The sequence below is a fragment of the Primulina tabacum genome, chromosome 3 (assembly GCF_025594145.1).
Source record: "Primulina tabacum isolate GXHZ01 chromosome 3, ASM2559414v2, whole genome shotgun sequence".
In the NCBI taxonomy this organism is placed as follows: domain Eukaryota; kingdom Viridiplantae; phylum Streptophyta; class Magnoliopsida; order Lamiales; family Gesneriaceae; genus Primulina; species Primulina tabacum.
This window is the reverse complement of record NC_134552.1, coordinates 7,348,890-7,375,822: the sequence shown is the minus strand read 5'-3', so window position 1 is coordinate 7,375,822 and position 26,933 is coordinate 7,348,890. Positions and strand designations below refer to the sequence as shown.

The 26,933-nt window shown below is 34.5% G+C and overlaps 4 protein-coding genes and 2 pseudogenes across 9 annotated transcripts; 4 read left to right on the top strand and 2 right to left on the bottom strand.

The window, feature by feature from the left end:
* Positions 1–1,796: 1,796 nt before the first annotated feature.
* Positions 1,797–4,954, top strand: LOC142539767 (uncharacterized). Of its 6 annotated transcripts, none has more exons than XM_075645453.1 (2): positions 1,797–1,953; positions 4,272–4,954. In XM_075645453.1, exon 2 carries the CDS (start codon positions 4,272–4,274, stop codon positions 4,698–4,700), a length of 429 nt encoding a protein of 142 aa, XP_075501568.1. In that variant the 5' UTR covers positions 1,797–1,953; the 3' UTR covers positions 4,701–4,954. The 6 variants fall into 6 exon arrangements, with proteins under 6 accessions (XP_075501568.1, XP_075501571.1, XP_075501570.1 ...); XM_075645456.1 differs by having other exon boundaries at positions 1,804–1,953; positions 4,250–4,954; XM_075645455.1 differs by lacking the exon at positions 1,797–1,953 and adding an exon at positions 2,008–3,005.
* Positions 4,955–6,105: 1,151 nt separating this feature from the next.
* Positions 6,106–8,653, top strand: LOC142538351 (PHD finger protein MALE MEIOCYTE DEATH 1-like; annotated as a pseudogene).
* Positions 8,654–11,161: 2,508 nt separating this feature from the next.
* Positions 11,162–14,527, bottom strand: LOC142539766 (uncharacterized). The gene is made up of 3 exons (XM_075645448.1): positions 14,032–14,527; positions 12,923–13,160; positions 11,162–11,512 (listed from the first exon to the last, which is right to left on the bottom strand). The coding sequence occupies exons 1-3, from the start codon at positions 14,329–14,331 to the stop codon at positions 11,361–11,363; spliced, it is 690 nt and encodes a 229-aa protein (XP_075501563.1). The 5' UTR covers positions 14,332–14,527; the 3' UTR covers positions 11,162–11,360.
* A 1,011-nt stretch (positions 14,528–15,538) lies between these two features.
* On the top strand, positions 15,539–16,552 carry LOC142538905 (ubiquitin domain-containing protein 7SL RNA1-like). The gene has a single exon (XM_075644195.1). The coding sequence runs from the start codon at positions 15,646–15,648 to the stop codon at positions 16,438–16,440; it is 795 nt and encodes a 264-aa protein (XP_075500310.1). The 5' UTR covers positions 15,539–15,645; the 3' UTR covers positions 16,441–16,552.
* Positions 16,553–18,453: 1,901 nt separating this feature from the next.
* LOC142539765 (transmembrane 9 superfamily member 3-like) lies at positions 18,454–23,391 on the top strand (annotated as a pseudogene).
* Positions 23,392–24,587: 1,196 nt separating this feature from the next.
* On the bottom strand, positions 24,588–25,717 carry LOC142539763 (HMG-Y-related protein A-like). Its single transcript, XM_075645447.1, has 2 exons — positions 25,577–25,717; positions 24,588–25,242 (listed from the first exon to the last, which is right to left on the bottom strand). The coding sequence occupies exons 1-2, from the start codon at positions 25,625–25,627 to the stop codon at positions 24,814–24,816; spliced, it is 480 nt and encodes a 159-aa protein (XP_075501562.1). The 5' UTR covers positions 25,628–25,717; the 3' UTR covers positions 24,588–24,813.
* Positions 25,718–26,933: the final 1,216 nt, after the last annotated feature.

The following is a 26,933-nucleotide window of genomic DNA, read 5'->3' as shown; positions in this document are numbered from 1 at the left end:
AGATTACACGAATTTAACATGTGAACAACAATCTTTTGAACTTACTTACAGTTCATCCATCTGATATAAAGTCCTAAAAACCAAATACGAGACTCAATTATAACAAACATTTTTTTTAAAAAGAAAAACGGGTTTGTTGAAGTTAATTTTACTAAACACAATTTTTGAAAGATTTTGTAAGTATTCCGATCAGTGATTAAAATATCTGAAGAGAACCAAACGACAGCAATAATCTTACCCATTATAATCATATTATAAACATTAAATGTCACTTTTGAAAACGGCATCGTGCAATATTTTTTAATCATGTTTGTGGAAATTTGCTCTAATAATTTAGCATATCTTTCAAACATTATTTTGGACGATTAGCAAACGGGAGTACAGACAAAATGACTAAGATCTAATTATTTAATGATGACTAGATAGATCCATTTCTTGTTATTATGCTTCTTCTATCCTTTTCTTTTTTAAAGTTTTATTTTATTTATTATAAGGTAATAAGTTATTTGAGACGGTCTCACGGGTCGTATTTTGTGAGACATATATCTTATTTGGGTCATCTATGAAAATAGTAGAACTTTTTATGATAAGAGTATTACTTTTTATTGTGAATTTCGGTAGGGTTGACCCGTCTCCCAGATAAAGATTCGTGAGATCGTCTCACAAGAGACCTACTCTTGTTGTAAAATCGATTAGGGTTTGAGTACCGTTTTATACTTGTTTTGTTTGTTATACTTCAAAACTTTCAATTATTCTAAATAATAGCGGTAAGTTAATTAATGAGAACTGATTGAAATAATTGTTGTAAATTGTGAATAACAGTAGAAAACGTTAGGCCATGGACGTTAAAAGATTCTAAAGGCTTCGTGTGAATTAATAATATAGTTTAAAAATAATATGTTTTATGAGCTCAATAGATATTTAATGAGTAATTAATTAAATAATTTATAAAAACATCCATATTGGTGAGTGTTATAATATTTACTACCTCATCAAAAATCTTTGGTTCACACACATCAATTATATTAAGACATTTATTCTTCCACATTCATATTAATATTAATTTCACTATTTGTGGGTCTCGTTGACAACTCATCTATCTTTATTCTTATCTTATATTAAATAAATATATTTTCAATTTTATTTAAACAAATTAAATTATTATTACTTAAAATAAATAATAATATTATTTTTAAGTATATTTCTTACTTAAAAATATTTCATAGTGTAATTTATTTTAGATTAAAATATCTTTTCCAATTCTCTTGACATCCTTGATATAGATGTTCATGGAAGATAAATTGATCTTCTGTCATTTACAAAGTGTCATTCGAAAGGATTACGTATTCATCCAATTGAATTTTGGGTAAGCCATATTTTTTTCTTCATCTTTTCTACTTCAAGTTATTTTTATTTCACTTCAACTTCAGCTTTTTTAATGCTTGTATGATCAGTAAATTTTACAAACATATTGTCTAAATTTACATGTCACACCCTCCATGCCCCGATTTCACTTTGCAATTTTCTTTTATTTTTGGTGTCTTCTAACCCATTGGACGAATGTCTTCTTTGTTTAGATCTAAATCTAGACGTACATCTTGGTTGAATGATGTGTTGGTTGCCCCCAACCCCGAGATACCCATACACAAAAGATCAATGGGCTCGGTGTTGGGCCTTTAACCCTGACATTAAAGTAGGCTCAAGTGTGTTTTTATTTGTATTGACACACGAACTAATTGACATGACTTGCCCACAATATCTAATTGGGGTGGCTATTAATAAAACAATAATGTTTAGATGTTTGGAATTTGGTTATTATCATTTCCTCTCCACGGAGTTAGCTCTCCGAATAAATCTGCCGTTTACTGTCACTAATTATCCTCCCAAGAAAAATTATAGCGATCCAGGCAGATAAATTGAAGTTTTTCTAACCAAAGAAATCTCAGTTTCATAGTTAGTCCCTCGTTCTTTGGTCGTTATTTTAGTTACCAATATTTGTTTCAATTTCAAGTTCGTTGTTATATAAGCATATATTTTATGAACTGTTACTGTTTAAATCAAAGAAGCTAAATTGATTTTCTTTGCTTTTAAGGTAAAGATGAGAAAAGGATGTATATACACAGGAAACATTTGCATTTTCTTCTTTTATTCATCTTAGTATTTTTGTTAACGAGGGATTTATTTCGAGGAGAATCTAACATTTTTTGGAAATTAGACGGAAAAAAAATCAGATTTAATTGATTGATGTATTCTGTATTTATTAAATGGTTCATAGATTGTTGTTTCTTGTAGATTTGGGAAGTGGTTTTTGCTTGTGAATTGGTTTTACGATGAAAGCTCTGTTCTTGGCAAAAATGAGTCTCCTTTATTATTACGTGTTTCTTGAGTTGTTAATGAAAAATAAATTGTTTTCAGCTGTTTTGTTTTGTTAAACTTTATCATAGTTTGCATCGCAGAGAAATTTTATCTAGAGTAAAATTGGGTGTAAGATCACAACGCCTTCGCAACTAGCAATGATCCATGTATATTGTTTTCATTTCGCACGCGGTTCGTGTTTCTCCCTCTTGTTATGTCTTGAAAGGGCATCTCATAAAGCTAAAAGGTGTGGTTCATGGGTAGCTAAAATTGGAGCTGTACTTGTCACCCCCAAAACACTTTCTCAATCAGCATTCCTCAGATATGATGCGGGATACCTGTTTGAGGCTCTTTGGTTCATGTTGATAACTCTTCCCATTGTTGTTCGAAACTTAAGAGATCGAGGTATGGCTACTATGTTATATAAGGGAATGTAGAATCCAACTCCTTTCATTACAACCGAAGCACAGGGATGTCCAACATCCCAGAGTTGAGTCTATCATTCTGAAAGGTAGGGACTCTAAGGCTCGAAGGAGAGGATGGACCTCTGAGGCCCTAACATGGCTGAAGAGATACGAATGTACTTGCTGGTAGTGAGGAGATAGCCATACACATATTGGATGGATACAGGAGAAATACCATAGCAAAAGGTGGATTCACCTAATGACCTAATCTATCGTACGTAGCTACTGAGCTAATGTTAGAACTTTTCCTTTGGTAGGAAGAAGGAACAGACAGCATAGGGGTCAGGGTGTCTCGGGGATATGATGAGGTCCAGCACTGATTCCGAAAATTCCTTCTAATCTATATTTTGCTCTCCTAGAAAGCAAGAGAAACTGCTGCTCTCAGTATTTAACACTAATGTTTGGCTTTAACATTCAGATATTGAGCTTCTCTTGCATTAGCATGGTACAAATTGTGAGGTATGAAAAACCACATTTCACCCAAAATTTATTCTAATCTCCGTTTTGTTCTACCAGAAAGCTAGAAGAAATGCTGCTCTCAGCATCTCACCACTGATTATTTGGCTTCGATATTCAAATATTGAGCTAATATGTCAAGTGTCTTTGTATTCAGATGTACATTTAGTAATGCGCCTCGTGCATTAACATGCTACAAATTGTGAAATATGAAAAACCACTTGTCTCCCAAAATCCCCTTCTAATGTACTTTTTGCTCTCATAGAATGCAAGAGAAATGCTGCTCTCAGCATCTCACCACTAATATTTGGCTTCCATATTTATATTTGTGCTGATATGGTAAGGAAGTGTATTTGTATTTAAACGCACATAATAATGGAAGAAAATCTTCTACAACATTTCCTGTTACAACAATTATTGGTTGCACATGTATCGAATTTCAACTGATTTTTTAACTGTATCATAAATTACACCAATAAAAACTCTACACATAGCAATGTTACAGGAAATTTTGTAGAGGATTTTTTTCCATAATGTGCCTCTTGCATAGTTGCATTAACATGCTACAACTTGTGAAGTATGAAGAACCACGTTTCTCAATTCTTGAGTTAGAAACTGAGTGTTGTGCCATTGGTCCCATTTCCTTATTATTCTGATGAGTTTTTTCTGTCATGCCATTAACACCGGTTACCTTTGTCTCATGATGAAATAGTCATTTTGATTTGAAACAATGTATTGCAAACAGCTGTCTTTACTGCTGGTACTGAGGTGGTTTTTACGAAAACTTATTCAAGATACTGTAAATTTTTTATCACGATGTGTGTATATTGTCAAGTACATTTTGTATGCTTCCTGGTTGTTGATTTCTCTTGTTGCACCAAATAGATCAATTTCTAGTTGTTTCTTCTCTTTGGCCTTTAAATGTGTTTCTTCGGCTAGACATCTATCAATGCATTAGATTATTCAATTTGCAGCCATGTTTTTAAATTTAAACAGATGCAAAACTCTAAAATGGACTCTGAGAGGGCAATACACAAAGGCGGATGCCACTGCAAGAGAGTGAGATGGCAAGTACGAGCTCCAAAGAGTGTTGTGGCCTGGCAATGCAATTGCACAAATTGCTCGATGAGAGGGAACACTCACTTTATCGTCCCATCGCAGCAGTTTGAAATAGACGAAGATTCTAAACTGTTTCTAACAACTTATACTTTTGGCACACACACAGCGAAGCATACATTCTGCAGAGTCTGTGGCATAACTTCATTCTATATCCCAAGGTCGAACCCCGATGGTGTTGCAGTTACATTCAAATGTGTAGACCCTGGAACACTGACTCATGTCGAGATCAGGAAATTTGATGGAAGTAATTGGGAAGGATCATACAGTCAAACGGGCATTTCGACGTTTTCGAAAATGGATGCATAAATTATGTCGATTAATGTTATTAAGGACTAATATATAGTATAACATCTAAGTTTTGTCCCCCAGAAATAAATCGTGTTTGTATTGCTTATTTACTTGCTTGTATTACTGTTTTATCCACATATACTGTCTACGTGAAATTTGTTGGAGTTTGTACCAAATAAAAAAAATGACTGTTATATGTAAATTCCAGATTTGGGAAAAAATACATGTAAGAAAATTATCAAAGTAAGAAAATTATATTTTCAGTCCCGTAATTTTTGTTTCATTTTTGGTCTATATGTCGATTAGTTTATGATTTTATTTAATTATCTTGCATTTTTTAATCTTTTCTCAATCGTACTACTGATATTGCACTATCAAAAAATGATGAGATGTTATTGAAAAATGTCTACTTGACGACGAATACTAATTACATATATAATGTTAATTAACCGCTTTGGTGAAAAATTATCAAAATTAAAAAAATGTAAGTTACTGGACTAAAATTATGAATCGAACCATAACATAACCCAAAAAAAAAAAATGCAAGCTACGTGAAATGTAATTTTTTCTGTACATGTATGTATATTTTTTTCCAATATATAATCTAATATCTAGATCAAATGGGAAAAATCAATCATCATGCTATGTAATATTTGATTTTTTTTTCATAAGCACTTTTTTTAAATACATGCAAACCTTATCTCAGATTTTTTAAATTTTTTAGAATTTATTATTTCTTATATTTAAAACTTTTTTATTAGTGGTAATATATATATATATATATATATATAAATATAATATTTTGATTATATGTATGTTGTTTAGATTTTAAAACTTTGGTGAAATTTTTGTTATTTATATGTATTTAAGATTTTTAAAATTTAAAATATAGTTTTAACTATATTATATAATATAACAGTATTCAGGTCCGACCGTCCAGTTGAACTGAAAGGTTGAATCGCTATTTTAAAGTAGACTGATCTAGTTATGATTTATGAAAACATTTATTTATGATTTGTTTGGACAAATATTTTAAAAACGTTTTTAGTATTAGTGAAAATAACTTAAAATATGTGTTCTGATAATATTTTTATAAAATGTTTTGAAAAAATATTTTAAAAAAGTGCTATCTAAGTATACAATGTAGGGGCGTTTGTTGATGTTTTTAGAATAAAAAGCATGTTAAACTAGAATTAAAAGGTATTTTTTATATAGAATAGTTGTCCAAACATCTTTCATACATTTTTATAAAATAATTGTTCAAATACATATTTATATTTAAAGCAACTTTTAAAAAAAAAAATTATAAAAGTTTTGTAAATAGCATTATTATAAAAACTTTTTATAAATATTTATTCAAATAAATTCTCAATAGTTTCTTCACTCCATTCCATTTTTTTTTATGAATATTGTTAGCTATTTAATGCAACCAAATGTTTCGGGCCCTTCCACGTCAGCATCAGGTCGACTTCTAGTCGCCGCTTCCGACTCCATTGTTTATTTGGATAATTCTCATTCTAATAATTTTGTCCAATCTCTGGTTTACCACCAGCAATTCAACGGCCCCGATTCGTCTCGTAAACTCTGTAAGCTTGCCTCAACCTCCACTTGAAGATGACTAAACAATTTCTCTCTGCAAATAAATGGCCCATTTCGTGAAACGGGATCCTCTTCTAACCTCAAATCAACCGCGCAATGCAGTTAACCTCAACCGAAATTTTCAGAATTTGAGTTCTTTGCAAACAATTTGGACTACCCAGATCTTCTAAAACCTCAACCGTTCACCAAGATTTTGCATTTCTGAAAGATTTCGAGCTATTTTTCAGTTCGAAGCAATGAAATCCGAGTGAGAAAGGAAGACACTTTTCACGAGCTTAAACAATATAGCCTACATTTCTTGGTCTTCACACGAACACAAAGAATCCCAAAAAGTTTTATAGCTTTCACACGTTCGCGGAACCGGGCTGCCCCGTTTCTCTGAGCGGTGCCTTTCGCGATAACATCCGCCATTTTCTTCGAGAATCTGCGGCGCTCGAGGATTACGATGTGGAGGGAATGCCCGTTTGGTGTACGAGAGCAAGGGCGTTGTACTTCCTCTGTTTACGGTTGAAGAAAACGTGAAGCATTCTAACAGGCCCTTCTGCGATTACTGCCACTGCGCTGGTTAGTGAAAAAATGGAGTCCCTTTTGTTTATTCTATTTGTTGTGGACCAGGCTTCGCGTGAATTTGATGTGGGGTTTGTGTTTTATTTTTTATTTTTTGTTTGTGCAAGCAATGTTATGCTGTTTTTATCCTTTGTTAATTTTAATAACGCAGGCTGGAGCAACCATTTCGTGTCAAAAAGAAAGTACCATTTTATAATTCCAGTTGATGATGAGTGGAATAAGTCTCTTGATGAGGGTGCTTTTGATCTTCAATCTCATTTCTTACATGGTTTGATTCACTGCAACGGATTTGGGCATTTACTCTGCATAAATGGGATTGAAGGGGGTTCTAAGATGCATAACTATGAAAAGGCTATAAATATTCTCAGCTCCTTAGAGCTGGATCAAGTAATTGATGATCTCAGTTTCACAAATGAATTCACGTTTATTAAACAGATTATCCACCAGTACAGAAATCTTAGTGAGGCCAGTTTGGTTACAGTTCGAGATCTCTTCAGATTCATTCTTACTTTGAAGATGAAAACTCCTGTCGAAAATCGGACAACCATTTCTGCAGCAATTTCACAATGTTCTCGGAAAAACTCGCGCTTTTTTGCACCTGTCAAGGTTTGTTCCTGGAAAATTTCCACTGGAACTCCTATTAAGAACTGTCCATTTGCCAAAGAAAAATCCTTCAAATGCAGAAAATTTTCCAATCTTGCTGCTAATATGGCTAGTAGATGGCCGGTTAGGAGACTCGAGCATGCTGCAGGTGTCATTGTTGATGCCTTGAAAGAAAAGAGAGAAGAGAGCAAAGGCTGCCATAATGGGATGACCAGACAAGAGGTTCGTGATGCAGCCCGTCTGCATGTTGGTGATACAGGGTTGATAGATCATGTGCTGAAAGCCATGCACAATGTCATTGTTGGAAAGTACGTTATTCAACGAGCTGTGAACCGATCCACTAAAGTGCTGGAATATAGCGTTCAAGATCTCAACAGTGTCAAATTTGGGGCCTGTCCGGCAACAGTTTCAAAGACATTTCATACATTTGGTATTCTTCCTGGAAAAAACATTTATGGAGATCTGTACCTTTTCTATACCTATTTGTTCAGGGACTACCCGAAGTCTGAATCTGTTCAACTTGCTGTTCAAACCATTCTCTGTAGTAAAATTTTTGTGAAGGAGTGGCGTTTTAGAGATGAAGAGGACGACTTATTAAGGTTTGTCTGTAGATTAACGATAAGTTCACTTAACCTAAATACCGAACTTTTTCCGAATTTTCCTCTCCAGGAATTCTTTATAGTTCCACCCTACTCTACCATTGGTGATTTAAAACTGTCGGTGCAGAATGCGTTGAGGGACACTTACTTTGTCACTAAAAGACTTGTGGTGACTGATGTCGTGGAGTTGGAGGGAATGGAGGATGATGAGGTTCTTTTTGGGATTATTGAGTCGGGTAGTGAGCTTTCGGTGAGGGGTTTTGGGTTGGACAATGAATCGGATTTGAGATACGAAGGGGGAGCCGAGAACTCGACAGTAAGATGCAAGTGTGGAGCTGAAGATGATGATGGAGAAAGAATAGTGTCATGCGACATATGTGAGATATGGCAACATACCCGTTGCAATGGTGTTGAAGACACAGATACCGTGCCAAGGTTGTTTGTATGTGATGTTTGTTGCAGTAACCTTGCTCCGGTACAGACACCATGTGGGCTTGGGTTCGAGTGGGATCAATCGTACAAGGTTCCAATGGTGCTTCCCCATATGCCTGAGCTTATAACATGGGGTCACCGTATTGTAAGTAGTTTTGATAGTTGAGAAATTCTTCAATTTCTCAAAAATTATAATTAATTTTGTTGGTAAATTAAATTTTCCTAGCACCACTTCACCAAAAGATACGTTCCCTTGATCAAAGTTATATAATTATTATTTCATGCCCATCAATTATCATTATTATTTTTTTAAAAAAAATTGTAATTTAATTATATATAGAGAAAATATTTCATACCGTATTATTGACTTGTCAAATGTATGGGAAAGGACTGGTCGATCAAATTAATAGAATTTTCGACATTTAATTTCTTTAGTCAACATATATAATATAATATCGTGCATTTTTTTACGCATTAATTGGACCTATGAATTAATGATCCCAAAGCACATAATATATAACTCGTGCATGAAACCATAATATTAGTCAAAAATTAAAGTACGTACACGATGGCGTGATATGTTTGAATATATGATATATAAATTTGGTTGGCCACCTTTTATTAAAGAGGAACAAAATTAATTTCGTCAAATAAAACGTCCTAGCTTTAATTTGTTTGGGGCTTGAACAAATTACATTTTTTAAATTACTATAAATTTATATAGTACTACTAATTATTAATATTTAAAAATATGAGATTCATTGTATAATTATTAGTACATCTACTGGAATTAATAATGCGTACCTATATAAATTATTATTATTAATTAATAGTGTGATTAAAGTTGAGAAAAATGAAGGTGAATGCGTCGTCGGTTGAACTTGACGCCGCCAAACAAAGAATAACGGCTGCACACAATTAAAAAGATTTGAACAATATCCTTAAGACTTTTCAAACCTGATACATTAACCTCGTCAAAAAAGAAATTTTGTGGAAACATACTGTGAAGTTCACATGAAATGTGATCGAAACCCCCGAGCAACCCACCACCCCACCAAGGTCCCCATTTTGTCTATAAATATTTGTCACATAAAACATGCGCCGTAAGATATCTGGGGTGAAAAAGGAACAAAAACATGGAAAGAAAACAAAAGATTAACAAGTTAAATTACAAGAAACCAGGAAACTTCATCGGAAATCAGGCCTGCAAGAAGCACCCCAAACACAAGCAATCACCTGGGGTTTGCTCCATTTGTCTAGGAGAAAGGCTTTCCAAAGTATCTAATAGTACCAGAAGCTCTCATAGACTTGCGAGATCTTCGTCATCTTCTTCTAGTTCCTATCTCTCTTCTTTATCTTCATTGACTGATTCCTCATATATGTCTCCGTTTGTGAGTTATACTTGTCACTTAGACTTGGAACCTAGAAAATCCATCAGGGTTTTCAAGAATGTAGGCCAAACTGTGATCAAGAAGAGTAGGTCGATGAACTTTGGGTTGCGGAGAAGAAAAGAGGAGGCTTCCGTGGATGAAAACAAAGGTAAGAACATCGACATTAAACGAGGGTTCTGGTCGAAATTGCTGCCGAGAAAAAGTAGAGCATTGATGCAGTCTAACACCATGCGAGAAAGGGTGATTAAAGAAGTTCTTTAGCATAGATTTGTGTAGATTAAATATGATGGCCAAGGTTTCACTATCTAGATCAAAATATGTTTAGATGGGCGAGGAGCCGAAAGAAACCGGATACAAGTACAGGGATACACACCGTCCATTAACGTACGTGTTCATAAATCATTAATTATTTTTTCTATTCGATCGTTTGATATATTTATTGGTAAAAAAAATTGTGTTGGCTTTGTAATATGGATCAATGCCCGAAAATTTGATCAATGAAAGATTTCTCTTATTCTATTATTTTACAATACATTTTTTTTTATTCTTCTTTTTGGGTGCTAGAATATTATATGACCGACGCCGCAAGGAAACTTTGAATAAAAAGAAAAGGGAAAAAAATAAAAAGAAAATTACAAAGCATAAATTAGTCCTATGTTTAGACATGCATATGACATCATACCGAGTGAAATGATATTTTATTGTGAGCAGTTTATAAAAGCGTGATTCTTCAGACAAAAAGAATACAAAATGCATGATATTAAAATGTGTACGTAAGAATCTTCTTTCGAAAAAAATTGGAAAAGTTGTGTAGATTTTCAGTTACTTGTGGTGGTTCCTTTGGGTATTTATAAAATAAGGGTAAAAAGTTGATGGGATATTAATTCAGTTTTATCTTGGAATTTAATGTCCACTGTTTTGAGATGGTAGTTCTAGAATACTTATTATATTTTTAGGAAACACAAAAACTCTCGTAGATCATCTTAAAATTCAATTTTGAAAAACAAATCTCCAATCCGATTTGACTATGAAAAATATTAATCTTTTTGTATAGACCAGATAGACTGAAAAAGACTCTTTAGAAAAATAGTTTGATTGAAAACAAAAAAGGGATTTTAATCTTGAGTGTTTTGCGTACATAAGGATGGTCCATGGAAAGAAATTTGGCTTTATATTTCTCAACGCGTAAATAAATTTATGTGAACGCAAGCAACCGTGTGCCTTAAGGGTTGGTTGATATTTATCTTTTGATATCTTCACACATCTAAAAGGACAAAAGTTCAGGGAAGAACATGTAACAAGTACAACTTAATATCCAAGCACAAAACTCCACAAAGCTCATTTTTTTCCTCGCATTTTATACATAAAAAGATGAACCATCTCACCAGCAGTATTATTGGCACACGTACGATCAAGAACACTGCAATACGAAGAAAAATCATGCATGCACATCCATATCCACAAACATATTTTAGGGGTTAAGACCTTCAATCCGCTTTTTTGGATGCAGTTTGATTTGGGGCATGACGAGTATTAGAGTACGATGAAACTGCAGAACCCGTAATGTAGAAGAAGTGCTTTCCCAGGCCAAGGCTTTTCTTAGCTGCCACCCACAAGGCCCAAAAGAATCCAATCCAACCTGTTTATACAATGAAAAATGAGTATGAATCAACTCGTGGTAAAATTTTGGGAAGGAAAAAAGAGAAGAAAATAAAATCATAATGAAGATTGGATTAAATTAAAATGCAAGGGAAATTGCTGTAAGGCCTTAAATATGACTCAATCAGTATTAAGTCAAGTGTTGCCTAATGTAAGATCTGATATGTTCTGTGCGGTCCTACGATTGTATGCTCTACAGTGATCTAATATGTGGCTTTTAAGCAAATTTTTTTAGTTCATAAACCTGGTTGTATGCTCTACAATGCAAGAGGACTCGAGTACATAAATCTCATGAACATCTTCTCCTTCCTCCTACAATCAAAACAACATACTGTCTTGATCAATAATCCTTACTTCGTCATCCAAAATTATGTTCTCTCTTGGAGTATGAAACTAAATTGGTGGGAAACATTGTATCCCACACTTCAGGAATAAAGGAATAAAAATATAAATACAAAAACCTACTCAAATTACCAGTTAAAATACAAATCTGCAATCTGCAGAGGTCATGAAATCGAGTTGCTCATTTTCAGAATCTGAAGATACTTGATTCTTCGTGAACTTCATTGGACCGTCATAAAAAAAATAATAGATAGCGGTTCTAAACTCTCTCACATTATGTTTGCCATTTTTTGAAGATGGTTACTGTAGCAATATACCCTTTTATCCCGAATCAACATGAACAGTTAACATATCCATTTTCACTCAAAAAAGCAATATCTATCGCATGGAATAAAGAATGTAAGTGAAGGACCTAAAACCAGGTGACGAAATGTACTAAATACTTTTTCAACACAACCAGCTGTCCCCACCCCCAAGAATCCCAGTCACTCATTTCCTCTTCTTGAGGTTTATGCAAAAGCTAGAAAGGTCAGGTATGCATGTGTATTGTACAGCGGTCACACGATAACATGAATCATTGAACTGATACAGCGGTCACACGATAACATGAATCATTGAACTGATTTAAGGGTTTCTAAGTTGGCTGTGAGAAAGTAACACACTATTGACGCCATCAATGACAGGCAGAAAGGGCTAACTTAGCCTATTTCAAATTTATGCGATATTTCCTATCATAATCTACCCAGGAGTGAAGAGGATCACAATAGCTAATATCGTATGAATCAGCATTTGTAAAATTTCCATTCTCACTTTTCATAATGCTTAGTACATGTGTTCATGGTATTCAAGAGAGGACCTACTCATCTTCCCAAGTTTTCTTCATTCTATTTCTTAAGACGTGATGGAAAGAATATGAAACATGTCTAGCAAAGGCCAAAGATAGTAGCCGATCGATGCATATAAAAATGCAAACAAGACTTTCTTTCAGGTGTCATTAGCTTTGTTCAAAGTAATTTTAAAGATAACAAAAACAGAATTGTATCAGTACCTGTAGCAATAAAAACAGCAATAACCGCAGTAATTGTTGTAGTAAAAATAACAAACACAGCCACCACTAATGCCCCAACATAAATGGCTGCAACACAGGTAAAGAATAGAGCCAAGAATCCTCCAGCTGCTGCTAAAGACATAAGAAGAGAAATGACAACAGCATTGAAGGTTGCTCCTACAAAGAAAAGGAGAAAGACCGACAATCCTGTCAAGGCGAGAAGTGCAATTGTCCCAACCTGCGGTAATTCAGCATCCCAGAATGAAAACATCATACCAAGTAAAACAACAAATTTTAAAAGCAATGGAACCTTTTTTTTAACAATACGACCAAATTTAAGGGACTACAACGTTCATTTGTGTAGCCGAAACTCAGGTGCTTTGGGGGAAATTGAGCCTTTCCACTAAGAAAGTACAAATGTAATCAAACCACGGAAAGTCATGATGAAAAACAGAATCCAGAATAAAGCTTATCATAAGCTCACTTATTGAATGAAGCTATGACACAAAATTACCACATGAAGCAAAAACATATAAGCATTAGTCAGAAGCTCGGACAGGCTGATTTTATTATCTCATTTAAATATTAATGCACTTCTCGGTTCTGGTTTTGTAGCATTAGATAATAAAAGGATGTATAATACTGGGACAATAAATTGAAACATGTGTCTAAGAGAAGGATATTGTAGAACTCGAACCAATTACTGGGCGAAACAAGGGTGTGAAACAATAAAATCTTGGGTTGTTAAATGATAAGGTTTGTAAATCTACAGTATTAAATGCTTTAGATTAGTGAAGTAGTTATTTTTACTAAAAATGGAACAATAACAGCAAAACAGATTAGAGAGTAGTGGAGTAATTGAAGCGGCAATCTGTTACAATTAATAAAGCGATTGTCAAAAAAGCATCAGTCATGGTCTAAGGGAGTAAAATGCAACGAACCCATTTTCATTTTAGAAAGGAAAATCATGAGTCTTGATAGCTTCTTACTAGAAAATTGCAAGACAACCGGTGAATTAAGCTAGTTAAATAATAACAGTAGCAAGATCACTGATTTAGTACACAAATCCAGAAAACAGCAGACATAATGCTTAGGAAAAATATACTCACGGCGACTACGAAAAGTGCACGGAGGGGGCTGCCGCGGCGAGTCCAGGCGAGAATATTGCGAGCAGTGTTCCTCGACGCGTCGCGAAGCAGAGGAATATTATCGGAGAGCGAGGCTTTGATCCTTTGAAGCAGCGGTACCGAAGCGTACCCTGAATACGAATTGGGGAAGAAGATCGCAGCAATCAAACGGTTGACAATTGTGTAGAGGGTCAAATCTCGTGCTTCTTGTTCACTGTCTCTAGCATCTTCATCACCTATCAAGATCCCATTGGGCGTCTTAGCATCATCGTACTCCGTCATTTTTCTTTTCTCACACTCGCTGCTTGGATATCCGGAGACTAGTCAAGGGTGAGCAGTGTGAGATTGATTGCAAACAAGTTGAAATTTTGATCTGGCGATATCTAACAGATGAACTCCGAACACGTGGTTCAAGATCTGCCCCCCACACTTCCCAATTCCCAGCATGAAAATTTATTTCTCGTCCTTTTCTTCAATGTTCATCCTTCGAGTCTTCGTTTCTTGTCACTCTCACATGGAAATAGTTTTTATTATTTATTTTAATATTAAATTGAATAATATATATATATATATATCTATATCTATATAACAATTTCGAGTCGAATATATCAATAATTTATCCATTTCATATTAGTATACAACTCGGTTAGCAATTTTTGTAAGAGGAGTCGAATATATCAATAATTTATCGATTTTATATGAGTATTTTTTGGTGTCATGTCAATATTTTAACGAAATAAAATGAAAAATCTAAGTTAAGATTCGATTTGACAAATTAAACGACATAAATTGTAATTTGTTCTCTCAATTCGACTTGATTATTTCTTAAACACAACAAAAAGCTATTTGGTCAATTATATTTGAGTACAGTTGATCTACTAGCACATTTGTAAACAACATAAATATTACACTTTGAATTTGTCATATATGAAAATAGCATAAAGTAGTCAGAAATTATAAGTCTGGTTGACTTCTAATATTGCCAATCGAGAATTGAGTTGAAACAAAATATATTTAGAAAGGCATCATCCTCGATGTTAGTAGAGTAGATTTTTCGTGATACGGTCTCACGAATCTTTATCTGTGAGACAGGGTCAATCCTACCGATATTTACAATAAAAAATAATACTATTAGCATAAAAAGTAATATTTTTTCATGGATGACTCAAATAAAGATATATCTCAGAAAATATGATCTGTGAGACTGTGTCATACAAGTTTTTGTCTTGGCAGTAACATCAATATTAGTAATTTTCAAAATAAATTATTTTATTATTTTTAGAGTATATGAATGAAATATAAAAAATTTAAAATAAGCAACAGAGATCATTTCGTGGCAAAATCCTATATCAGAACACCATAATATATAGCATAATACAAATATTTAATTGATTAAATTGTAATATAATAGTGTATACCATCTTCTCTTTTGGTACATGATATTACTGAAACACCGCAATCTATATCTGTTAACTCGTCCATCAATCTCGGGTTTCTGTTGCAACCATGCATATATACCTGGCCAATTCTCTTTCGATTGCCAAATAACGCTCTATCCCCCTAAAGCGCACACATTTCTTCTTCAATGAAGGATTGATGGATCTGTTCTTCGTACCGAATAGAGGCAAACCCTTCTTCATCGAAGTGGGCTACTTCGATACAGTGCTGGAAATCAAGGAAAAGGTTGAAAATCATCAAGGGATTCCCGTATCCAGACAAACCCTAACTTTCAACGGTGACGTCCTACAAGATGAACTCAATGTGCACTACTCCGAAATCCTTGATCGATCCCGGATCGAGCTACAAATAGCTTCGGATCCAAATTTTAAGGACGAGGAAGATCTTTCGTCGTCCAAGATCCACCTCGTTCTGAAAATGCCTGCTTCCAAGGTCGGTATCACGGTTAGAATGAATGTTACCGAAACGGTTCGAGGGTTAAACAAGAAAATCCAGGAGATTGAAGGCATTCTGATAAGTAGACTTGTTATCCATGCGAACGGGGTGGAGTTGCATGATCGTCGATCCCTTCAAGATTGTGGGCTCGCTGATAATTCAGAACTCGACGTCCACGTCCAGGCATCTCCGGAAACCACTTCAACGGGGTCATCCGTGAATGCTGCTAATAGACCCCGGAAGTTGAAAATCGTCGTTTTCACTAAACATGGCACTAAGAGAGTCCCATTGGAATTTAATCCGTGGCAAGATGTTGGCGAGCTGAGGACGAAGTTGCAGAAGCTGGATAAAGAAATGCAGCTTGATCTTCCGAAGGACGGGTATTTCTTTATCTACAAACAAAACGTGATGGATGATGATAAGTCTTTCAGGTGGCATCATGTTGGGCAAGGGGATACAATCGAGACCTTTAGTGGGAGTGTTTCGGGTGGATCTTGATTTTGCAGAAATTTTTTTGGTTGGGTAATCACGATGATCTGTAATTTTCAGAGCTTATTGTTATTTTGCTATGTAAATGACACATTACTCATATGCTTGATAAAGAAAAAGAAGAGAACTCTTAGTATCGTTTCAATTTCTTTGAACTTATTATCATGATTAATTATTATCATTTTTAAAAATTATCTTATATGTTAGTACCCGCAAAGATTGAGACTTTGATATAATTCGATCCCGAAAGCTAATTCAAAGAGGTGATTGTCCATATACATATATATCCAACTCTTAAAAACTTAATCAAACCAATGTTGGACATTTATCGCACACACCTCACACGCATGAATGAACAACTGGAACATTAAATTTATAATAAATTATCAGATGACTAATAAGGCATCTCAACACATAACGGTGAGCCTGAATCGAGATCAGAACATGTCTATCATATTGTTAAATTTGAGTTAGATCTAACTCAATCCCAAAGTTATCTCAAAAAGAATGCTTGTACAACTTCATACATATAAATTTATAGGACTTAATCCAAAATGATGTGAGATTTTAAAAATATTTTTTTAATTTGGTCCAAATTGATCAACGTTGCGCCCTCAAACATGTAAATCGATGGATCTAGGATAATAAAATTTATTATGCTTTTTATATGTTATAATTATAATATAAGTTGTTTTAGGGACATATAGAAGTCGATCGAGGTTTTGGGAAGTTTGAAATTTTTTTTTTATAAATTCGCGGAGGCTTTATTTTCATATTTAACAGTTTGAACAGGAAGTGTACACATAAGACATAAAATAATTTTAATATCAATCTATTTGTTCCGATTTACTCAAGCTCTTTGAAATTCAGTGGTCACTTCCGATGAAAAAATTCGAAGATTAGGCTAATTTGATTTTTGTTTTATTTTAAAACATGATTAGACTAATTTGTTGAAGTACGAAATCAATCAGACGTCCGAACAAATGATATAACACATGACATGATTTCATTTCAATTTTATTAGATAAATCTTTTGTTTAATTTAACTTATAAAAAATATTATATTTTTATTTTTGCGTATAGATCGAGTTAATCTATATCATCAATATTGATTTGTGGCATCATTAACAAAAAATCTATATAATTAATTTATTATTCTAACAGAAAGATCGCGGTAGAACATTCAATTTCGGATAATTAGAGATTATTGTTTAATTTCAAAAAAATGATTGTTCAATTCTCTCTCAAATAATTAACGAAGTGTATAAGATATTCGATGCCAGAAACCGACGAGACTTTTCGGTTCGAATCTTATATATTGATAGCGTAATTAATTCTGAAAATAACACTACATCATTGACATTTTTACTTGCCTTGCATATTCTCCTTTCCATTAAAAAATTAATAATTTTTTTTATATAATTCAAAAATCTTTACAACATTTCAAATTTACACTTTATTAATATTATTTGTACAAATTATAAATTTTAATGTTTTAATAATTATTTTGTTGAGAAAATTTATTTTTTTAGATTAAATAGAAATTTTTATTATTCGACAGATTTGATTTCAAATTACTATATCAAATTTGATTACACCTAAATTATTTGGATAGATATCTTGTTAGACGATCTCACGAATCTTTATATATGAAACGGGTCAGCCATATCGATATTCACAATAAAATGTAATACTCTTAGCATAAAAAGTAATACATTTTTACAGATGACCCAAATAATAGATACGTCTCACAAAATACGACTAGTGAGACCGTCTCACACAAGTTTTTGCCTTAATACATCAATTTTTTTATTTTTCAAATCATCTTCCACAAATAACTGTGTTAATCCATTTTTTGGGTGGAAGATTACGCAAAACATCCCAATTTTTTTATACACAAAATATTAAAATGGAACATTTAAATTCAATAATGAAAAAATGTATAACAAGAATATGTTAGCTTAATGAAGGTTACGAAGTCATAATCAGCTGCCTAATTCCGTTAATTAGTGTCCACTCCTCGTGGTTCGTACCCCTAACCACCCCCAAAGAGAAATACCTCTCTCATTAACCGTAGATCGAAATCTCGTCCGTCAGCTCGCTAGCTCAACATTGAGAATCCTGCGATCCCACACATTCCCCTTCGAATACGCTCGCGTGAAAATGGAGAGAGATGCTTGGTACGCCGTCGTTTTACTCCTGCTGTGCGCGGTGGTCACGGTGAGGTCCGATGCGTCGGATCACAAGTACAAACTCGGAGATCCAGTGCCGCTCTATGCTAATAAAGTCGGGCCCTTTCATAATCCTAGGTGAAACCCCTTCTTTCTGCTTGATTGGCTATTTGTCTATTTGTTCGGCTGCCTCGTTGGTTATCTGTATCGGGGTTGTGGGATCTGTTTTAGAATTTGGCGAATTGAAGGTTTTGTGACTGGTCTTCTTTTCGTGATTGGTATCGATGGAGTTTATGGGGTTTGTAGAGTTGGAGTGGAGTAGGATCTTGTTGGTGCTGATCGACATTTTTTTTTGTTAAGGAAGATATTCTATTGATTTTTCGTTGGTGGATTATTTTGCCACATCAATTTTCCGTTGATTGCATGGAATGTGCTTATTGTTTCTGCATTTATATCGAGTTGCGGAATCTGCTTCAAGATTTTATTTTGTGGGTTTCCTAACGGATTTTTCTCCTTTGGGTTTGGTTTCTATTTCACTGTATTGCCGAGGGATTGAGATGTATTTCTGGGTTGGTCATAAAAAGCAACTATCACTTTTCCTGAAGTATTACTAACTCCGTGGACTCGTTGTGAAGAAAGTCGATGAGTTCTATGGAATCTCTTAAATAGGAGAAAGCATAGTGTCTCCAATCGAAATCTAGGTGAAAACACTTTGGAAACTATGATTTGTGCAATGGTCCAATACATGAGCCATATTATTCATGTTGTTAGAGTTTTTAACAGAGTTTGATTTGATTGCGAATACTATGTAAATATAAAAACTCTCATTTATATGCAAGGAGAAAGCATTTTCTTACAATGCATCGATGACTGATATATTTGTTTCTTGTACCAGTGAAACGTACCGCTACTTTGATCTTCCTTTCTGTTCACCAGGTTTACTTCTTAATCATTTCATTTCTTTTTTTCTTTAATTATGATTTTTTAAGGTTAACTGGTTGGAAAAGTTTTATGTACTAATATCTATCTTGTCATTGGTGGAATCTCCTTGGCAGTTGATGTGCAAGAGAAGAAAGAAGCCCTTGGGGAAGTTTTGAATGGTGATAGACTTGTCAGTGCCCCATATAAGCTAGATTTTTTGCAGGATAGAGACTCCGAAGTTGTTTGCAAACAGAAGTTAACAAAGGAAGAAGTTTTGAAATTCCGAAGTGCGGTATCAAAAGATTACTATTTCCAAATGTACTATGATGACTTGCCCCTCTGGGGTTTCTTGGGGAAAGTTGATAAAGAAGGAAAATCTGATCCCAGCGAATTCAAATATCATCTATTTAAGCATCTTCATTTTGAAATATTTTACAATAAGGATCGCTGTGATCGAAATAAATGCACGAGCTGACCCTAATGCTCTTGTAGATGTAACCGAGGATAAGGAAGTTGATGTTGAGTTCATGCACTCTGTAAAATGGAAGGAAACAGAAATTCCTTTTGAAAAGAGAATGGAGAAGTATTCCCAGTCTTCTTCACAGCCTCGTCACTTGGAAATACATTGGTTTTCTATAATCAATTCATGTGTGACAGTTCTTCTTCTGACTGGTTTTCTGGCTACTATTCTCATGCGAGTTCTTAAGAATGATTTTGTCAAGTGAGCACATTCTTATAGTTATCTAATTCTCGGAGTTAGAATGGTTTCACATTGAATGTTGATTTTATTATTCTATCCTTGTGAAGGTATGCTCATGATGATGAGGCAGTTGATGATCAGGAGGAAACAGGTTGGAAGTACATACATGGTGATGTATTCAGGTATCCCAAGTACAAATCTTTATTTGCGGCATGCCTTGGTTCTGGCAGCCAGCTGTTTACTCTGTAAGTATATAAATTAGCTGCATTCTCCTCCCAGACTTAGAGATCATTTTCATGTTGCGTATCACAAACGTAAAAAGCTCGTCTTTGTGTATTTTCTCCGCAGTACGGTGTTCATTTTTATACTTGCATTGGTTGGTGTATTTTACCCTTACAATCGTGGAGCTCTGTTCACGGCTTTGGTTGTCATTTATGCGCTGACATCAGGGATCGCTGGCTATACGGCTGCCTCTTTCTATGGACAACTGGAAGGAACAAACTGGGTATGCTTGGGTTTACATATGTCCCTTTGTACTTTTGAACTTGACTTTAATTCATCTATACGATCAGTTTTAATGACATCATCACAGATTAAAAGGTGACTTGAATGTGTGTAGTAGTAAATATGTGTAACCAATTAAATATTAGGAGAAAAAACTTTATCTTTGGATTTTAAGGATTTATTGTTAGTATTGCACGCCTTACAATGTTGATTTGTTAGTCACTTATTAGATGTGAGTGTCTAGGCATCCAGTAAGGGTTTGCATCCAGTTATTGGCACATTGCTACTTTGTTGATCCATTCAACCTTCAGTTTGCTCACCTAATTAAAGGATATATAGTTGCTAAACTTGTTAATGGGAATTTACTTGAAACAAGATATAGTTGCTAAACTTTTCAATGGGAATGTTGGGCCTCTCATTGAGCTGTTTCTAAAAATGATTAATCAAAGCCTAGGTCCTTCAGTTTGTGCTGAGTCAACTTGTTCAGCCTTAGGAACTGGGCAGACTAGCAATTGTTCTTTTTTGCAATACTGAGCGCAATTTAACTTGCTCTTTCACGACTGAATGATGAAACTAGATGCTAGTTACTTTATTGGGATATACAGTTTCAGTTTTTTTGTGTAGTTGAATTTTCTTTCATTATGTTGACACCATTTGACTAGAACAATGGAGTAGCTTGTTTGGCTGATGAATCTATGTATTTGCATAATTTAAAAATCTGGTGGTGCTAGAGTGGGGTATTGGTTTGCCGGGGGGTGGGGTTGGGTTAGAAGAGAGGAGGTGTGGTTTGCTTGGGTGCGGGAGGTAGATCTGTATGGTAGGTCTGCTTTAGATATTTTTTTCTTGCCCTATCCAAATTATTTCCTTGTTATTCAGAGTCTAGTTTTTTGGCCATCACTGCTTTAATTTTGCCTGCTAGACTCCATTAGTGTCAAGAAACTACAGACTACAGAGTAATAAAGATTGTAAATGCCTACTAGTTATTTTGGGCTGATTTTAATCTTGTTTAATGGCAAATGCTACTTTAATTTGTTTACGATTATACAAAGAAAATGGAAAAAGGTTATGTTATAGACTACAAAAGATGATGGTCTGCTCCACTTTCATTCTATAGGTTCGGAATCTTTTGTTGACTGGAAGTCTATTTTGCGGACCGCTATTTCTTGCATTCTGCTTCCTTAATACCGTTGCAATTGCTTACAGTGCCACAGCGGCACTGCCATTTGGTACTATTGTTGTCATCTTTCTTATATGGGCCCTCGTGACATCTCCATTGTTAGTCTTGGGAGGGATTGCTGGAAAGAATAGCAAGGCAGAATTCCAAGCTCCGTGTCGCACCACGAAATATCCCAGAGAGATACCATCATTACCTTGGTACCGTGGAACTCTACCTCAGATGGCTATGGCTGGATTCTTGCCTTTCAGTGCCATATACATCGAACTCTATTACATATTTGCCAGCGTATGGGGCCATAGGATTTACACCATCTATAGCATTTTATTTATAGTCTTCATCATCCTTTTGATCGTCACAGCCTTTATTACCGTGGCATTGACTTACTTCCAGCTTGCTGCTGAGGATCATGAATGGTGGTGGAGGTATAACATGCTTTTTTTGTTTTCGGTTTTTTGTTATATTCATTGCTGGGATTTGTTATCCTTTGTTCTTATATGCATCAACTTCTAAAATCAGATTACCTAGTTAGCCGCAGCTAAATAGTGTTCATTGATATGAAATCACGTTATTTTTCTACAATAGTGCATCAGTTTAGATGTGATTCTGTGGTCAGAGTTCAATTCACTTGTAGGTTTATCCATATGAACCATATTTTTATACTATTAAGAAGATTTAAGTGCTTCACTATTAATCACTAACCTAATACACAGGGGTACAATAAACTCTTCTTGATGCAACCGATAATATGGAATGTGAGGAAACTTTGTACTATGTTTTGTGAATCTCCCATTTATCATTCATTTTTTCATCCATGTGATTGAGCGTCAAATTTTAGGGTTGATTTTGGTGATTTCTCCATATTGTTTTGTTTCATTGACAGTTTTTTGTGGTTGTATTCATACCCAAAACAACCTGGAAAGGATTTCTACTCGATTAACCTGAATTATTATTTTATATCAACCTATTTGTGCGTGAATTTTTTGATGAGAGGCTCTCACGAGAGCCTCATCTAAATAATCTTACTTTATTTTCTTACCTAGCGAGAAACTCACTGATTTGATTGATGGGATAATTTTACAGATCATTTCTGTGTGGTGGATCTACTGGGCTGTTCATATATGGATATTGCTTGTATTACTTTTACGCACGTTCAGACATGTCTGGCTTTATGCAAACTTCATTTTTCTTTGGGTACATGGCATGTGTTTGCTATGGCTTCTTCCTTATGCTGGGGACAGTTGGATTCCGTGCAGCACTGTTTTTTGTCAGACACATTTACCGCTCGATCAAATGCGAGTAGCTGTAAGTTGAGTCATCGGACTTTCTTGTTCTACATAATGTTTGATAACCATTGTAAGGCAATTTGCAATGAAAGAGTAACATCAAGGACGATTGGCCTTCTTAAACGGGAGATTTTAGTGTCTCACAGTCTCACTCTTCAAAAGTTACTTATTGTTCTTTGTTTATTTTAGGTTCATTTCGCAATAGCCAGTTTTGCTACTACTTTGAATGCGTTTCTTCTGATGGTCCTTGAAAGTTCTATGTTTGAGATTTGTCGGAGCCCAACAAGCTGGGATTTAAGGCTTGCCTTTTATCTTGTTGGGCTGGCTTGATTCTAGCTACAGCTTGAGCCTTCTGTGATTAGGGAACCCCAAGTTCCAATTCGGTGTCCATGTTCAATTGTTTTTCAAGTTCACTAGCTGCACCTGAGATTGGACTTGTTATAATCGGAGCTCGAACTCTTGAAACTCGTGTGCTAGGTTTAAATACATTCCCCACTGTTTTCATATCACGTTTATCTATGATAATTAGTTGAAAAAGTGTATTTACTGAATTTCTATTATACAAGTTTTCTTGCCGATATTATTTACTCCATAAAGCAGATGACGCATTTAACTCGTCAATCTATGCGCTGTAAGTCAAATATTTCTAGTACAAGAAAAGAAGTCCACCATCATGTTTCCCTAATACCGATTCCCTAATACCGGCTGGGTTCTGATGATAACATATGTAGTAAAATGAAATCAAACGATCTGTGGTCGATTCAGTTCCGATCGGCGATCTTTGCCGAGGATCAAATGTGGACGCCACCACTCACACGCACATGACACAAAACAGAATCATAAACGATACCAGACACTTCAAAAAATATGACGCTTGACAAATATATACTTAATATGTAAAGACAAAAGGCTTGCAAATTTGAAATCTTTTGATTCAAAAAATGAAATCTCATTGGCAATCAAGATTCCATGGTGGACCAAAATGCTCGGCACCGTAAAATGGAATGTTATTGTCCAAGGAAACCATCACCGCATAAATAATGTCCAGAACTTTCGAAACCACAAAATCACATCAGCTTAAAACAAATTTCAAACAGTGGTTCTCGCCCTTCCTAATATCAATGTCATGCAACAAAACAAAACAAAACAAAACAATCTTTGACATTCTCATCCAATTTTAATATATCCAAACGGATGTTAAAGTGTTCAAACATTGTACGACTAGAAATTTTGAACCTAGACATCCATCACAACAAGATTAACATTAACTAGCAGTGATTTATTTTGTAGGATCATTAATGAACTATTCCTTGGATTAAGACACATCTAATCCACGAGCAACAGCCATTTGGCAGGAGTAGCCAAGAAATACATAAAGTTCAACAGTACAAAACATCAGCAAACTAAGTCAACCCCATAAAATGCACTAGATCTCTCTCCTATTAAACCAACTACAACTAAACAAGAACGTCCACCGATGTACACTAACCATAGCCAAATACACAACACATAAACATGGAAATCTAAAGCCATCGTCCAATTAAAACAGCTATTGAAGTGTGCATAAACATCTATAGTTAAAGAACCAGAACAAGTCAACCACCAACACTACACCTGCAAATTAGCTCAAGCCTCTACACCATTCTGCATCAGCTCTGGATCCACCTTTCTCGGCCGCCCCCTTGGTTTTCCAGACTTGGAAAGGCTTGGTGGGCCTGGTGGAAGCTTTGGTTTCTTGAGGACAGGAGGTGCATTGGGATCTTTTCTTGGGCGGCCCCGTGGTCGAGGAGGAGCAGGGACAACACCCTCGGGTAAAGGATCTTTCGGCTTCGAAGGCCTGCCACGACCGCGTTTGGGCGGGGCATCAGGGCCCGCCTTGATGTAGTAGTTCTTGATCAGTAGAAGCTCCCCATTGTCTTTCATTCTGTTCAGGTGATCGGATAGCAAATTAGCATGCCCAGCTGGCAATTCTCCGTATTTTGACTCCATGAATTTCGTTATAGATGATTTGTTTGCTCCTCCTTGTTGCATCGCATCCAATGCTTCCGTAATCATCTGAGAAGATGAAAATCAAAATCCCTAAAGTTAGCAATATCTCCGTCTCTGAACAATTTTTTGGTTCCAAAAGAACAAAACCAAAATAGTAACCAACAGAAAGGTCAAAAACTTGAAATCGTCATAAACATGACTAAATAAAGAAACAATCAAAACACACAAAATGAGGGTTCCAAGAAAAACTGAAAAAAATGGCGTTCTCTACAAACATGAAAATCGCCAATATTCTTCCAAAAACAAAAATAAAAATAAACAAATTATTATAAGCAGGAAGGGAAAGGAAATTTAGAAAACTAAGAAGTAAAAGTCTGAGTACAAAACTCGATACTTTCACCTGGGGGTATGAAGGTAGCGACGGTGGTTTGCCGACCTCCTCGGTTGCCATTGAAGTTTGGATTAAGACAGAAAAAGCAAACAGACGAAAGGGGTCAGTCAGCTTTGCAGTGAGAAATCTGTCTGAAGAACTTATCGACAAAATTATTACGAGGGTTTTAATAATAATATGAATATCAATAAAATAAAGTTTTTTATTTTAAAATAATAATATTATAAAATTAAAGTTCACTTCCAGTTAAAAATTAAAATTTTAAAAAAAAATTGTGAGAGGGAATGGACGTTTGAGATTTGCGTACAGGCTGTGATGATCGACTGAGTTAAATGCGTCGAAATGGTGTCACGAGAATTGATGACATGGACTGTGATGTACATTTTATGTTCATGCTTTTAGTTATTTATTATTATTTATATTATATGTTTTCATATTTTAATTTTACTTTTTTTTCCAATATGTGTTTCATTTAGCACTCCCGTGACAAAAAACTACTAAATTGTTAATGAAAAAAATTCGTGTGAGACGAATCTCTTATTTGGGTTATTCATGAAAAATTATTATTTTTTTACTAAGAGTATTACTTTTTATTGTGAATATCGGTAAGGTTGAACCGTCTCACAGATAAAGATTCATGAGACCATCTCATAAGAGACCTACTCATTGTTAATTTACATGACCCCAACAATGAAATCAAAATTTCCAACTATTTTCATGGTTTACCAAGTGGCAATGGAAAAATATTACTACTACCCCTTTATTATTGTAATTATTCAAAATTATATAAATATTTGATATGCATTGTAGGTGATAAAGGAAACATGACATCCTTTAGGCCATCTTCAATCCAGTGCATTACATTCTGCACTAAATTGGTGTTACACTAAAATCATCTCCAACCACATTGCACTACATTTTATACTACAATAAAATATTCCAAGAATATTCTGTTTTTTTCAATATTAATATTTCTGTTTTATGTTAATTATTTATAATTTGATAATATAATGATAATTAAATATTATAATCTATATATTAAAATTTATATATTTAAATATTTTAATTTATATATTAAAATTTGAATTAATTATTTCATATTAACAAAATAATTATTTGATTTACGTACAATTATTTAATACAAACTATATTTTAATGTTTCGCTCCCTCAATTAATGTTTACCGCATTATTAAAAATCTTTTTTTGACGTAATTTTTTTTATGTTTCGTAATTTTATGGTTTGTTAGTTGTCGTAGTTTGTTTATTATTTCGTAATTTTTGTTTTTTTTGTTCGTAATTTGTACCATTTTAACGCATTATTAATTTAATCTGTGTTTTTTTTTTTACACTTAATTAATTTCTAAT